General features: G+C 37.4%; 1 protein-coding gene across 1 annotated transcript; it reads right to left on the bottom strand.

The window, feature by feature from the left end:
- Positions 1-1,235: 1,235 nt before the first annotated feature.
- Positions 1,236-13,052, bottom strand: LOC140169535 (arylsulfatase-like). Its single transcript, XM_072192796.1, has 4 exons — positions 12,961-13,052; positions 4,247-4,475; positions 3,306-3,470; positions 1,236-2,050 (listed from the first exon to the last, which is right to left on the bottom strand). Exons 2-4 carry the CDS (start codon positions 4,467-4,469, stop codon positions 1,236-1,238), a joined length of 1,203 nt encoding a protein of 400 aa, XP_072048897.1. The 5' UTR covers positions 4,470-4,475; positions 12,961-13,052.
- Positions 13,053-16,794: the final 3,742 nt, after the last annotated feature.

The following is a 16,794-nucleotide window of genomic DNA, read 5'->3' as shown; positions in this document are numbered from 1 at the left end:
ATAATACTAACCAGGGTGACCATGTTTTTTAAACGAGTGAAAAAGCATCATATATATCGCAACTCCCATTAAAAAAATCAAAAGTTTTGTTAAGTTATGGAAAGTCAAGCATAAATAATTTTCCAGTAAAATTAATATAAGGTCAAAGGAAAAGAAATTTAAATGATAAGCATTTGAATATTTGCGGCAGTTTACGGAAACTTAAAACTGGTGTAATCAGTAATTCAAACTCGTGGGAGTTTCTACATATACTCCCGTTTTGTGTCCAAATGTGTCCAAAAATGCTATTTGGATCCAAAATGAGGGTCTTTTTCACAGGGATCTCGGGTCAACCTTAGCAGTCGGTCATGCCAAACAATACAGAAATTATATTTCGCGGTCAACTGACGTAACAAATTGATATCCGGGCATGCGCCGTTTAGAGCTAGACAGTCGTGACTCGCAAAGCCACTTATCGTATTAGTTGATCAATCGGATTAGATCATTATTTCCATCAATAGGCGGATGCACACATTATTTATTTGATGTGGGCAGCGAGCGACCTCCTCTTTTATCATCTTCTCTGCTTTACTGAATCGATTTACTGGATTAATTTCCTGTTAACTGGGTTTAATGCCACAAAGGTCGAATCGCCTTTGCCATGGACCATGACTGCATCATGCTTCAGTGTGTTAATACTACAACTGATCTACTCTCTACAACAGCAATCACAGAAATGATTGCAATATTTAAACTTACACAACTACTACAGCTACTACAAAATATGACAGAAAAAAGGAAATCAATATATCAATAAATATTGATCAGAAAGAAGTGTTACTCCTCAATGTTTAGCCCAAGGGGTGTGAGACAGCGGAGTTGCTGGATCCAAAAAACTTTCTTTGGTGAGGCGAGAGAGGAAGGGTACGAAAGTTTGTGGGAGGCATCTATGCCAGTAATGGAGAGATGTTATGATTATGAGAATTAAAATGATTGGCAACGGCTTTGTCTTTTTTAGTTCTGATATCGGAAAAATAACCAACAAGTCTGGTTTTAAGGGCATTTTTGGTTTCACCCACATATTGTATATCGCAGCGGGTACAAGAGATGAGGTAGATTTGCAGTTGATGTCCTGGAGGATTTTGAAAGTTCGGTGACTTATATTACTGGTGAAGAAAATTATTATTATCTCCGTCATTATCAATTCTTGCCTCGCGTTTATGATATGTAATTATGACTGTCTAACACTAATGTCTTTAAGGGGGCTGCGGAGTCATTACCATATTTAGCATCATTTGTGAGTCCTGAGTATCTATATTTGCACTTCCTGGTGGTGGGTCTGGTCCTTCGTATTTGTAGTTACATGTGCAATTGGGGAAGGATTCTGGTGTACAGCATGGTATCACACTCGGAGATAGGTCTGCGAATAGGGAAGGGGCCATGACCATTTTATCTAAAAACTTCTCTAATTCATTCATCATTTCTTCAAAAATGGGTTTGTTTGCGGGAAGAGAAACATTCAAAGGATATGCTTCCTGTGGATCCTTATCGAGGTTGTACATTAAGGGAGGATCGTGTTTTTTGAAACATTCTGGAGGATTGCGTTGATTTGCAGAGCAACCGGTACATTGGATGTTTTGATTTAATGGAAAGCCTCCGTCTCCACATCGACCTGGTATAGCGTGATGTTCCTCCTTAGTCCACGTTTTATGAGTATTGAAATGGAACTTGTAGCTGCCGAACCTAACTGTATACAGTATTTCATTGCAATAGAATACTAACACGCGAGGCTCGCTGTATGTTGCTTCTGCTGTAGGTTTCTTGTAGAGTTGCATTTTAACCACGCTTTCTGGTTGAGGTTCAGGCCACCAATTGAAGAGTGTTGAAGAAATGTCTTGACCGTCCATTATCCTGTCATCAGGGACGGAACCGCCGACGATTTCCATTAATGTTGGAAATATGTCCATTTGGCTTGTCACAACATCACTGGTAGATGCTGGTCTGATATGGCCTGGCCAATGAAAGATACCAGGAACACGAACGCCACCTTCCCAGAATTGTGTTTTGCCCCCTGGTGACAAATTAATAGAATGTTATACTCAAGCGAGTGTCATGTATTCAACTTAGATACCATTCTGATTATGACACGTCAATGGTATATAGAGAGAAAACATTACAGAAATAATGATAATAATATCTTTATAATAACAATAAGTGGGTTGCCAATTTTGACCACTGTTTCACTGAGAACCGCAAGTGGCAATGGCAGGACACAAAAACAAAGTTTAACCCCCGGGGTTTAACCACATGATGCAGTAAAGCTCAAATAAAATTTACACAGCGCTGATTAGGACAAGTAAAAATAAAAATATGGTTCACATCCGGGTTTCCAAAAATTAGGAGAATGAGGGGCTTTTTATTTTCTATTTTTTATTGGAAAACGACGCTAAATACCTGTATTTGGCACCATATTTTGGGTATTCGACATACAGATTCATATCTGAGAAAAAGGAGGAGGCCCTTTTTATTCTACTGTTTTGAGAAGTAGGACCCCTCTAGTGATCACAAAACTCTTCTGAAATGATGTATTATGCATTTACAAAGCCCTAAAATAAGTTTCAACTTCTGAAACATCTTTTTCAACAAGTTATAACTGAAAATTTACAAAATAAAAAGAAAATTGAAAAATCTTCAAAAAAGGAGGAGGGCGCGGACGAGAAACATGTATTTTTTTTTACCCGGCCTTAACAGGTGAACTGAACTTAACAGCCAGTTTAAAGCATTTTGAGCTACTGGCTGTTCAATTCACCCGTAAATCACCCGCGGTTTAAATTTTATTTGAGCGTTTAGTTTTCCAGGAGGAACAAGGAACGATTTTTTATTTGTTACGGGTTTTGACAACCCTGGATAACGCAGGGACGGGTTAGAAACAGTCAGAGGTAAACACCCTACTCTTTTCGAAACTGGTTTCGAGATACACGTACAGGTATGGTAATGTGTACACGGGGCCGACGGCTTAACGTCCCCTCCGAAGGACGGATTACTTTCGTGGTTCAATTACCCAATTCTAAATGAACCACGTAGAGAGCGGAAGTCTGAATTTAATCTACAGAGGTTGCCATTAGCTTCACATATTTTGTTCCCCAAGTCAATATCTCAGCAAATCACCACCACCCTAACCATTAGGCAACGCTCTCCCCTGGTGCATTGTACAAATTGATTGTTGCATGTTGTATCCTACAAAATTAAACTAATTCTATAAATTGGAGTTTCATTTGAACACTGACGGGACATGTTAGTGTTCTTTAACTTTTCAAATCACGTACCTTTCAGAATTCCTGCATCACCTCCTTCATTGCACAGGCTTATGAGAGGACCATTATCAGAGGTAAAGATGGAAAGGGTGTTGAATTCCTCTCCTATGCGTTTTACTTCATCCATTATTTTGCCAATTGTCCAAGCCATCTCTCGAATATTGTCACCATAACGGCCTAAACAATTAACACAATACAATGTATGATTGTTGTCATTATTAGCTTGGTGGGCATACCACTAAATACAACAATCCCTAATATGTACATAATATTTAAGAAAAGCCTGTCATTTGAATTACTTCAAGTATAGTTGGAAAGATTCAAGGCAGGTATGCCAACTTGGTGAAAGACAAGATAAAAACTAATGCAGTATGTAAACCAGTAAATAGTTTTGTTAACTTTGTCTACTATTCCTGTGGTTTTGGATTTTTACTAGTACAGTAACAGTGTACACCATTCTGGTTTATATACTGCATTAGTTTTTATCTTGTCTTTGTCTTGTTCCCCACTCCAAGTTGGTATACCTTGCTCGAATCTTCCATTTTTATTTACTTTAGGTATCCTCTTGTATCATCCTTTGATCCTTGAAGCGTTTTGTACCTTGTTCGTTGGAAGCACCATTACCTACTTTGTCAGGTATAGTTGCAAGTTTGTGACATATATACGTGTGTGACTTTTACTAATAAGGTCATATTTATGGGATCTTATTTAGTGGCGGCAACACGGGGGCATGAGGGGGCAAATCCCACTTGTAAACTCTTTCCCCCTGTTGCCCCCAGTAAAAACCCAAAATTACGAAAATTTCACCTTTTTGCAGTAGTTTTGCACACAATTTATTGATTTTGCCCCCCCGAAATTCACTTTGCCCCCTCAATGCCCCCCGAAAAAATTCCCGACGCCGCCACTGATCTTATTTGATGAGTAAATATATGAAAATGTCGAAGTGCAATTACCTCTCTTCGATGATCCTCTAAAGTCTTTATTACTATATAGGTCTACATGTGCTTGTGCAGTACCATAATACAGGAAGAATGGTTTCTTCTGTTCTTTGGCGCCTCTCACAAAGTCAACAGCGTCATTCACGAAAGATTCACTCAGTTTGTAATGCGATAGTGGCTGCTGATAAATGCTAGCGTTCTTGTACAGGAAACAAAACAACGGAAATGGCGCTTTCATGTGCCACTGTTAATGAAAAGCAAAGATGGTTATTGTTAATATTATTATATAACGAAATTTGTTTTTGTCAGCCTTACGGTATTTAAACAGTAGGCACACAGCAACTTAAGTTGTAAAGGTGATTTTCCAAACCAATCATCCGAATGAGAAATTTTGTCAGACTGAAATACACCTATTGCACCATTTTACACTTCCAGTATCACCTTAGATGATGGGGAGAAACATCCTCTTTTTATGACATTTTTCAGTAGATATCCAAGAAAAATGCTTATTTCACTAGTGGAAGTTTTGGATGAGAAAACGAACATTTTGATGAGAATCGGCCAACATGGTGAGAATTTAATTTTCTCATTCTTTTGGATGAGAAAATTAATTACTTTCCTATGTACCAGAACGAAATAGAAATGCACCGATATTTTTGCTAAACAATTGATATACAAGGAATTTTTTGTGCGAAGTGGGACATGAGGCTGTGGATCACGAAAATTTAAACAGTAAGCAATCATACTTCTGGATGTACATGCATGCTAACTGCCTATATATATTATATGAACAGGGTGTCCCAAAATAACTTAAGATTGTGAATTTGTCATAACTTGCGTTGGGTTAGTAGAGTTGTAACGTGTTATCGTTTTAAAATCTGTTTTGTTTAATTTTGCTATGTTGATTGTTTGTTTGTTTGTTTGTTTTCAATGCGTAATCGATTAAAATGCTTCATAATTTGATGTCAAATTTCTTAATAACTGTTGTTTACAACCGTAAACGACGTTGGCACACATTGCATTTTGGTTCAATGAAACTAAAAACACAAACACAGAAAATATTATTCAAAATAACAAACAATGCAAAAGTGTGATTAGGCCTACCGTCAACTTGTTCCAGCCGAGTTATCACAAAATATGCTCCATTTGACCGCCATTTGACCGACTGCGAAGTTCTGAATGACTCTTTTGCAAGTGTCTTTGCTGATTTCTTTGATTTCCTTTGTGATGTTTAACTTGAGTTCCTCTATGGATCTTGGTTTGGTCGCATAAACACGGTCTTTCAGAAAACCCCGTAGGAAAAAGTCTGGAGGATTCATGCGGTGGCCATGGTTGGTCAGTTTTCAATGATATGACTCTACTATAGAAACGTTTTTGAGCCATTGAAGAGTTTGCTTGGCTGTGTGTGGTGTAGCCCCATCCTGCTGAAACCATTGACGTTTCCTCTTGCTTTCGCCCACTCGTCGCAGTAATACCATGAATACTATCCAGAACTTTGTCAGGACCTGTCTGTACCGTTACTGGTTAACAACAGCGGCTTTCCCGGTCTCAAAATCTTCGAACCAGTAGGGACTGATTATCCCGTGGGTATTGCACACCATGCCGTCCATTTTTCTACGTGGAGAGGTTTTTCCTGCATGGATCTCATGGGGTTTTTCAGTTCTCCAGAATCGCATGGTTTGCTTATTGACATGTAAAGACAGATGGAAGGCGGGCTTCATCGGTGAACCAAACGTTATCAAGAAAAGATGGAATTTTTTCGTTCTTTGCACAAATCCAGTCACAAAATTCCACTCATGATCTCTTATCCGCTTTCTTCACTTTCTGTTTTATCTGGATTTTATATGGAAACTGCTTAAGATCTTTTCTGAGGATTCAATGAACAGTTGTTCGCGGTACGTTGTTCTCCGTTGAATGTCGACGTACTGATCGTCTAAAGTCGACGTACTAATCGTCTTGGACTTTTCGCCAACGCTCTTCGTATGACATCGATGTTTGTAGCCGATCTTCCTGTTCTTCCACGTCCTGCCCGAGGTAGATCATGAACAGATCCGGTTGGTAGGAATTTCTGCACTAGTTGTTGTATTGTATTTCGGCTGGGTGCATAATTTACATTGAAATGGTCCTTAAACTTTGCTTGAGTGAGTTTGTCCAACTTTGTCTCGGCAAAGAACCATACGATCTGAATCCGTTGATTTCTGTAGGAAACTTCATCTACACTTCAACTAATAATATTGTCAATATAGCCTAATTATAACCTAAAACAGCAGTCACGCTTAAGCGCGCTTCAGACTCCGAGTATTGTACGTACAATATTGTATGTACTGTATGTACGTTATTTAATCTATTGCCATTCTATTTCCAGTAATGTTTAAGTTCTAACGAATGTTTGATGACGAAAAATCGATAATATGTTACATACAATATCTAGCAGAAATATATTATCGATTTTACGTCATCAAACATTCGTTAGAACTTAAACATTACTGGAAATAGAATGGCAATAGATTAAATAACGTACATATTGTACATACAATATTGTACGTACAATAAAAAGTCTGTATACTGCTTTACGCTAGGCCATGTAATCCATGAATGTTTATACCTAAATGTAGCGTGTGCAGTGAGTGAACAAAGAACATAATTATGAGCTTGCTTTTGTGGGTTTGATACACGCAGATATGTACAGTCGCACAATAAGGTCTTGGGGTCATCAATAATGCTATTTTTGGTATCAGAATAATTCTAAAAGATCAATCTATAGCTGTGTTCACACATGCACTTATTACCGGTAATATTTTATCTAGGCTTATGTCCGATCGAATTAAATATTTCCGCTAATCCCTTAGTGCGTCCACATTTGTCGGCAATAGCGCTATACGCTGGCGAAGTTACGTAATAATCGGATTAACTACCATAGCAATAGGTGAATCATGCTGATTAGTTGCACCTGTAAGATTAGTATCTTTGAAAAGACCGGTATTGTATTCAATCTATGATTGCAGACATACAGGTGATGAGTGCAACCTGCTTGTAGTACAGCGCGAAATGTTCAAAATTGTTTTCACCTATTGCTATGGTAATTAATCCGATAAATGACGTAACTTCGCCAGCGTATGCCCGACGTGTTATGTCCGTTAAAGCCTATTACCGGTCATAAATCTCTTCTTTCTACATGAGCATCATCAGAAAATTTAACCCGATTTTAAATGTTTTCACTGAAAATTCACTTTCAATAAACGCCCCTCTCTAGAACAAATTACAGACAATGCGGTAGGTATGTCATGTAAGAAAAATGCAAATTCAAAAGTTCCAAAATTAAGACCAATTTTGTATTTATGTAGGTTCTATTATTATTATTATTATTATTATTATTATTATTATTATTATTATTATTATTATTATTATTATTATTATTATTATTATTATTATTATTATTATTATTTTAGTTTGACAAAGTAGTCCCATTTTACAGTAGACTTAGCTCTATATCGCATTTTATACATGTTGGCCCTACTATGGTGGACATCTTTGAAAAAATGACAAAAATAAAAAAAATTACACTGACTCCCATCATCATGCTATTTTTTTCTTGGGGGGTCCCAAATTTACAAAAAGTCGGCTTCAATAAAATTGCGACCTCCCCTATTTCGGCAGCAAATATTTTATGACCCCCCCCACCGTTTACACCCCCAAAAAAAACAGGCATCAGTCTTTTGAATAAAATAAACACACTATCTGTAGTCATGCTGTGTTGTGACTCCCTACATTTTGGTCATCAAAAATATTTTATGACACCCCTATTTTTCTATCCGTATATATTTGGGACCCCTAATCATCTTATAAAATGCAATTGCATGCCTTTCTGTTATCATGCTTATGGCTTAATAAATTTCATCTCCATCTACATCCAGGGCCATACTGCCCCCCCCCACTGAACCCTCTGGGGTTAACTTTGCTACCCCCCCCGAAACTCATGTAGGTTATCCCAATAAGGATGGTCAATTGCTCCTGCGCCTGAATTTTTCACCCGATCATGGAGGGTGCGATGGAGAGTTTTCAGTGCCTTTATCACTACAGGTATCTGCTCCCCGACCGTATCGGGACCCCCCCCCCTTGTCATGTAATAGCGTGGCTATCTCCTCCCAAAGCTTTTTTTATCCCAGAAATACTTTCCGTGTCTCTCCAAATTTTGAGTATAGCCAATGTTTCCTTGTCATTCCAATTGACCCCTCTATGGAAACGGGAAATCACAAGCAGCAAATAAAAAAAGAAGCTAAAAGGGAAATGTAAGAAAGAACAGATTTTAATGTTCATTTTCAATGATTCTACCTGTTCAGTAATTCTTCCTGTTATAGTGAACGCTCCCATTTACTTATCTAACGGTGATGTCCGAAAAAAATAATCGCATCCCCAGGCCTTGCCGTTTGAGGCGAGCGATCGCTCTCGCTCGCCGCCGCTCGCCCAAACTCGATTTTTAGTGAGCGATTTTCCACTCGCCATAGACACTAAATATCACTCGCTGCGAATCTCCCAAAATCAGCCACTGAATCAGCCATTTCAGTATTTAATCGATGCTGTACTCCCTCCAAGCGTAGAAAGTGAAAAATGTTAGCGCGCTTCGCGCGCATTTCAACATAAATGTACATAAATACCGTGTCAAGACAGAAACTCCACTTGATTATTTCCTAAATAAGTGATATTTGTGAAAATTCGACCACTCGCCTACAATCATGCTAGCGAGTGATTAACCACTCGCTTTTAAAATCTAAACGGCAAGGCCTGCATCCCGCTAGTTTATATTAATATTTGCAGCTGCAGCCATAAATTACTCTGCTTAAAATTTTCCGCGAGTGATATAGGCCTACTCACAATTATATCCGACAGCCCAATAGTGCTGCGTGTCCACACGTAATTACTATTACCGGACGTAACGTTTCGATCGGTCTTAACAGCTCTTAACTCTGGTCATCTTCAGCCTTAAATTGTCGGATTTAAAGCACATTACGTCGGATATAGTAATTTTTTTTTATATCCGAAGCTCATTCACACTGCCACTTATATCCGATACTATTACCGACGTAATTTAAGTCCGGTAATAGTCCGACTGTGTGAACACGACGAGTCGGCAATAGCTCTATGTCCGACGTGTTTATATCCGAGCTATTACCGGTCATAACTAACCGGAAATGGTCAGCAGAGCTAATGTCTCCTTCTCTTGCCAGTTCATTCCTCTATTGCGTTTGATATGCGCACCTGCATCCATGATGATTTTGTTTTATCTCTCACTGGTCACACTATTTATACTCTGCTTCAAATCAGTTGCGCGAGTGATTTAATTTAACCCGGAAGTGTTCTTCACGCTGAATCACGCAGAAAGGTGAAAGGTCACAGTTATATCCGACAGCCCAAAAGCGCTGTTCAGTGTTCACACGTAATTACTATTACCGATCGTAACGTTTCGATCTGTCTTAACAGCTCTTAACCCTGGTCATCTTCGGATTTAAATTGTCGGATTTAAACCACATTACGTCGGATATAGTTATATCCGACGCTCATTCACACTGCCACTTATACCCGATACTATTACCGACGTAATTTAAGTCCGGTATTAAGTGGTTTAAGTCCGACTGTGTGAACAAGGCTTATGTGAATATGTTGTCCCATTACTCGTTGATGGTTGATAGACGTCCCAATAAATCCCAATAAGTCACCGGTCAGTTCTACAGCATAGATATCCATGGCTAACCATGGCTAACTATGGAAACATGTTAAAGGACATCAAGAAAATTTTCTAAGTTATTTATTTCGCTCTTTCGTGTATCGACGAGTAATGGATATATGAAATTAAAATTAAAGTAAAATTTTAATTTACTTCTTTTTAAAGTTTGGCAGAGGCGGGGTTCGAACTCACGGCGCATGGCTTATACTCTATGAGCCTAGCGCCTTAGACCACTCGGCCACTTGTCTTGTTGTTATTCATTTGAAACTTATTTAAAAATATAATCGCAACTTCAACATAGGCCTACCACGTGACAAGCAAAGACAGAAAACGTATTATATTTTGGAATTTTATCATTAATGTGTATTATAATAGAGCTACCATTATTTATGTTGTTGAATTCTCAAGCGCATCATTTCGAATTGGGTTTGGATTCCTAAAGCCCGATACTGACTCCACCTGTACATTTTAATTTCATCGCGGGATGCTGAGATGTTTGAAAAGCATCGCAGCATCGCATACCGCTGCGAAGTGGAGTCAGGATCGGGTTTAATTCGAACCACCAGCATCCATGGTTCGATGTAGAGAGTCTTTCCTATTCAGAGGAAATATTGCAATTACACACCTTATTGCCTTTTAACAATAACCAATGACACTAGCACGTAATTCCAGTCAAGCACCAATCTTTAATCCTATTGTTGAAGAGGATAATAAGCTTATACTTATGTATAGCATTCGTAAAAAAGCTTAAGTCTTTGTTTGCTTTGGTTAAATCCTGTTCAAGTGGTGGGTTAACCAACAATTAACAATGAGAGGACATTCCTGAACCTCGTTCAGTTGGCGATGATTTGAAGTGACCGCCAATTATGACCATTTGATATTTAATACCAGCAATGTGGAAAAAAAGAAATAATGTAGTGCCGAAATAATGTACCCTATAACGGAAGGAGCAAAGTTTAACAAGTTACAACTCCGCTTCTGCAGTACGAATGTCAGCGGCGAATGTCAGGTTATTATTACAGACAAACACTGTATACGCTAAAAACTCGACCCTCATTACTAGATGATGGCATAGCTCAGTGTTAGAGCATCAGACTGGTAATTTCAATATCGTTGGTTCGAATCCGCCTGCCAGCATTGGTTATTATGATTTTAATGCTACGCTACAATTTGTTCAATTTTTTCATTTATTTATTTATTTATTTATTTATTTATTTATTTATTTATTTATTTATTTATTTATTTATTTAAATAATTTGATATATTTGAAAGGGGTATTTGAGCAATTTGAAATTTTTACCCCCGTATAATCCTATGGGGTCATTTTGAACCCACCTCATCCCAAATTGCCAAAACCTATGAGTTTAAATCATACATAATGATCAGTACGTCAATCATGAGTGAACACCGGTTGGTCACTGCATTTATTTGGGAATGGGTAGGCACTGCAGCTTGATTCACCATCCACAACATGATAATGTGTGCACATGCTACATTATATACACTTGTAGGCCTATGTTGTTGTTGGTGTATAAGTAATGGGCCTTGCAATTGAAATGCCTCAAGCTTTTAATCCGATATGCAGATTATCTATTTGTTTTCATGAATTGGAAGACATTCTTTGATGTATTACTGAGCTCAATGATCTGAAATTACTGGAGTGTGAGGTCAGCATAGTATTTTATTAACAGAAAGTATAGAGGCCCTGCATGAAATTATCGATTGGCTCCAAACAAAGGATTTGAGCCGGTGTCCTTCACCGTAGTTATGGCGGAGTGCAGTCCATTCAATCAAATGTTGTCATCAATCTATTTGATTGCAATCATGCTTTTGTTGAATGCATTTGAGTAGTCCGCCATATTTACGGGATGATATGTCACATGCAAGGCCTCTATTCTCCAAATTCATTTCCTAATGTATGTGAGAATGATACAATAATGACATGATGAACATAGTCATTGATGCATCAGTTTTAAAATAGACTAGACGGTTACCATATTTGGCGGTTCTCGCCTGGGCGCGATTACCAGGCTGATGGTGACATGCCCATATGACAGTTTTTACTAATTTGACCTCAGATGTCCCCTGGCGACCCCAAAATGACCTTCCAAAATTTGGCTCTAAATGTTAACTGTACCCACCAAGTTTCATGCCCATACGACAGTTTTAGTAATTTGACCTCAGATGACCCCTGGGTGACCTTGGATGACCCCAAAATGATCTAAACTTATAACTCTAAATGTTAACTGTACCCACCAAGTTTCATACCTCAGATGACCCGTGGTGACCTTGGATGACCTCAAAATGACCTTCAAAAAATGTTGTTTTAAATGTTGACTGTACCTACCAAGTTTCATGCCCATACGACACTTTTTAGTAATTTGACCTCAGATGACCCCTGGGAGCGGACCCCGGTGTCAGATGACTTTAAACATCTTCTTGACAGGACAGAACTACACCCACCCACCGAGTTTGAGCCCCGTACGACCTAGTTTCATGCCCATATGACAGTCTTTAGTCATTTTACCTCAAATGACCCCTGGGAGGGGGGGCCCCGGGGTCGGATGACTTAACGAACATGAACATCTTCTTGCCAGGACAGAACTACACCCACCCACCGAGTTTGAGTCCCGTAGGACCTAGTTTCATGCCCATATGACAGGTTTTTTTTTTCTTGATGTCCTTTAACATGTTTCCATCGTTAGCCATGGATATCTATGCTGTAGAACTGACCGGTGACTAAGTCCGATTTATTGGGACGTCTATCGACCATCAACGAGTAATGCATTATGGTATGAAGTAGGAAATATTTGAGATATGGCAAATTCACAATGTTAAGTTTTTTGGGACACTCTGAATTATAACGCTGATATCCATTAGCACCTACTTATTTTAATAGTAAGTAATATTTGGTATTAAGTAAATGAAAGGAGTTCAAATATGACCCCTACTTTATCCTCTCAAACCGTTTGGTTGATTTGTATGGCACTTTGTACGAGTATAATACCTTTTCTTCATCACACTCCCAAAAATTTGTTAGCGGTAGATTTGTGCCAACGTAGTCAAAGCCATGATGGGGAGGCAGATGTTCACCATCAGTGTGGTTGTGTGCGTTGACCCCTGATATTAGAAAGAAACATTTATTGAGTGCGATATAAAGATGAATTGGAGCAGTTAGATCTATGTTGGAGGTTTATTTTGTGGGCAATTTGAAACCTTGAATATGGGAGAATTGCAACTTAACACCTCAGACTGGTTCGTCGTAGATAGTCACAATTGCACTATTTTCTGACAACAGAAGGGGGTCACAGTATGTTACATTTGCCATACATCTCTTCCAGTAATCTGGCAAAGGTTAAATTGTGGTTCTTACTCCGTGATCTCCTCTATTTTATCCTGTTTGGGTCTGACACTGTACAATCAAAAAGCGGACTTTGGAATCGTGGCTTTATGCCAACTTTAGACAGACCCATCATTTGAATCATTTTCCAATTTTAGAATTGGTTATAGATGTTCACCTTTGCCATACATCTTCTCTTATACGTTATACATTGTAGTTCTTACTCCACCAGGGTGTCTCAAAATAATTTGTACCTGCACATACCAGCAAATATATAGCAAATAAGGGTCTTGTGTGCAGCAATTTATATGCTAAATCAACCTAACGCTAACCCACTAACCCTAATCCTAACCCACTAACCCTAATCCTAACGCTAACCCTAACTCTAACCCACTAACCCTAACCCTAATCCAATAACCCTAACCTTAACCTTAACCCACTAACCCTAACCTTATCGTAACATTGATCATATATACAAAATTAAAATAATAGCTTCAAATGTTACTTCAGTGAAATGCGCAGAAGTTGCGTTTGTCTTAAAATATAATATATTTACATTTTAAGCTTTCTACTGCTTAAAATGTATCATATAATCAACATTACGTGTTCACAATTACTAACATAATATATGCAATTTAGCAGGAGAATGGATTAGATGATGACGATAGTACTAAAACGTCCTACTTATTAACAAACACACATCTTTTTCCCGTATTTATTACGTCCTCTCATATAAGCGCATAGCGTGTCTACGGTCATTCACCCGTAATATCATTACGTGGCACTGCGTCGTTTACGTCCGCGATGGCGTAGCGGCGCAGATACGCCCGTTTTGTAGGACGCGCGTGGCTAGGTTAGCAACCTACTACTTTTCTTTGTTTACCTAAGATAGCAACCGACTACATTTTCAATGATTTTGAGGCCAATTCTTGACCGTTTTCAACCAAATTTTTTTCCATTACCGTTTCAGTATATTCGTCGATCTCCCGTATGAATTTGGCGACATTTGGATTAAAACTGACGGAACATTTAATTAACTCATCCGCATAGTAAGTCAGTCAGTCAGTCAGTTACATACAACATTCCAGAGCATGCGTGCATAGTATCACAATTATATATTAATTGGTATTCGTGGAGGAAAAATTGTACACAAACCTAGATGCCACTTGCCAATAAAGCCAGTGGTATATCCCTCATCTTTCAATGCTTCTGCTATGGTAATCTCATCCCGAGGCAGACCATGGATTGAAGATGACCAGAACACTTTAAGTTGACCATGTACGCCAAGTCGTACTGGCATCCTTCCTGCAAAGTGAGGAGTATTATTTTAATGTATGCAAATAATATTATATTATTTGATTACTTTATTTGATTTCTAATTTCACTTCCGTTTTTAACGGAAGGGTGTAAGTATTTGTCCCGGCAAACATAGATTGCTAGCAAGAAAAAATACAGATTGGTGCGACGCATCCTCGAATGACTTATGAATCACCGGGCTTCGGTGGGAATACGCTATTTGATTTCTTATGCTCAACCAGTTCACGATATATGCAGGAAATAAACACCCCGAAAAAAGAAGGTTTCATTTTGCTTGATTAGTCATAGTTAAATAAAAAGATAATAAAGATTGATATGTGGATACAAAAAAATAACTGCAAAACATAATTGTACTATGGTTAGGCAAATGTACACAATTTTAATTATGTAAATATATTATTTTGCAAAGCTAGTAACTACTCCCTATTCCAGAAAAATACATCACTAATATTTTTGGATTACAAAACCATTAATGGATGGGGTGTGAACGTTTGGACAGTATTTATTGTGGGACATTAGAGCACATCAGACATATCGAATTGCATTTTGAATACGAAGAATGTCCTTCTGATATTAAATAATTTTGATTTTTTGAAATTCGCAATGTAATACACATTTTATGGCAAATGATTAAAAATTGATATTTAACAGTACTCGAAGTAAACTTTATATATCTGATAATTTATACTTGAAGTGTATGTAGATGGGATGAAAAGCCGACGATCAATTGAAAAATGTGACCTTTCGTATTGAAGATATGGATTTTGTCCCCAAAACACACAAAAAAATTAGGTCTTTTGGGGAAAAAATCAATATCTTCAATATGAAAGGACAAAATTTTCAATTGATCGTCGGCTTTTTCTCCCAGATACATACACTTTAAGAATATATCATTATTAAATTTATAAAATTTACTTCGAGGACTGTTATATATCAAAAATGTTAAAAATATCAAATTTTAATAATCTGTCATAAAATTTGTATTATATCGTGAATTTCAAAAAATGAAAATTATTTGATATCAGAAAGACATTTTGCGTATTCAGAATGCAATTCGATATGTCTGATGTGCTCTCATGTCCCACAAACGCTCAAAACGCTCGTTCCAGATCCCTTAACCTGCTTTGCTATATGAAACATAGCTAAATCACAATTTTGCATGTTATCTTGCAATTGTAATCACACAAGTCTAAGCATTCAAAATTTGAGTATATGCTATGAATTGGCTTATAATTTTAATATATTATGTTAAGTCTAATAATTGCTCATAAAAGATATTACAAATTACAAATTACAAAAAAAAAAAACACATTTTGTAATATATTTAAAAAACACCAGAATGCATAACCTGAAATTAGTCTTAGTACAAGTCTTTGAGGTTAATTTCCACAGAATATGTATACGACCCTAAAAGGGCATGTTTTCGACCTTATTTCCAGAAATTGGTGGGGTAGGAGGGTGATTTGATTGTTAGGAAAAGGTATAGGCTTGACACCAAAGAAACCTCCATTTCATCACGTTAAAAAAACTACGGAAATAAAGCCATTAATAGTGTACGTTCTCCATCAATGTCCCAACATATTTTGACGATGGTTGTAGTATTAATATGCAAGCATTTGATTTTAATAGACATTTATAAATAAATAAAACAAATTATAAGGACTTAACCACTTATGATAATTGTGCTGATTTCAATACGAAACTATTGAGTCCAGCACCTAAGTAAAGCAAAGAAGAATTGGATACCTATAGCAAGTTTACCTTGTGCGTTATTACACTCGAATGCTAATGAATCGATGGCAAATGCTACTCTTTCATTTAATGATGCAATACAATAATAATAATAATAATAACAAGAATTTATATAGCGCATAAAGCATGGCATCGCTGCGCTTTACACAATAAAATCTGAATGACATTAAGGGCTGGGGTATGAACGTTTGGACAGTATTTATTTTGGGACATTAGAGCACATCGGACATATCGAATTGCATTCTGAATACGAAGAATGTCATTCTGATATCAAATAATTTGGATTTTTGAAATTCGCAATTTAATAGACATTTTATGGGAAAGCATTAAAAATTGATATTTTGGATATTTAACAGTACTTGAAGTAAACTTTATAAATCTGATGATTTATACTTAAAGTGTATGTAGGTGGGATGAAAAGCCGACGATCAA

This window comes from Amphiura filiformis, chromosome 14 (assembly GCF_039555335.1).
Source record: "Amphiura filiformis chromosome 14, Afil_fr2py, whole genome shotgun sequence".
Taxonomy (NCBI): domain Eukaryota; kingdom Metazoa; phylum Echinodermata; class Ophiuroidea; order Amphilepidida; family Amphiuridae; genus Amphiura; species Amphiura filiformis.
This window is presented reverse-complemented; position numbering and strand designations above follow the sequence as displayed.

Excerpts from the sequence above, each read along its gene's own strand:
- LOC140169535 (XM_072192796.1), bottom strand. The coding sequence starts at position 4,469 with ATGAAAGCGCCATTTCCGTTGTTTTGTTTCCTGTACAAGAACGCTAGC. Across the intron at positions 3,471-4,246 it reads TAGAGGATCATCGAAGAGAG|GCCGTTATGGTGACAATATT; the intron begins GTAATTGCACTT and ends TTAATTGTTTAG. Across the intron at positions 2,051-3,305 it reads TGATGCAGGAATTCTGAAAG|GGGGCAAAACACAATTCTGG; the intron begins GTACGTGATTTG and ends ATTTGTCACCAG.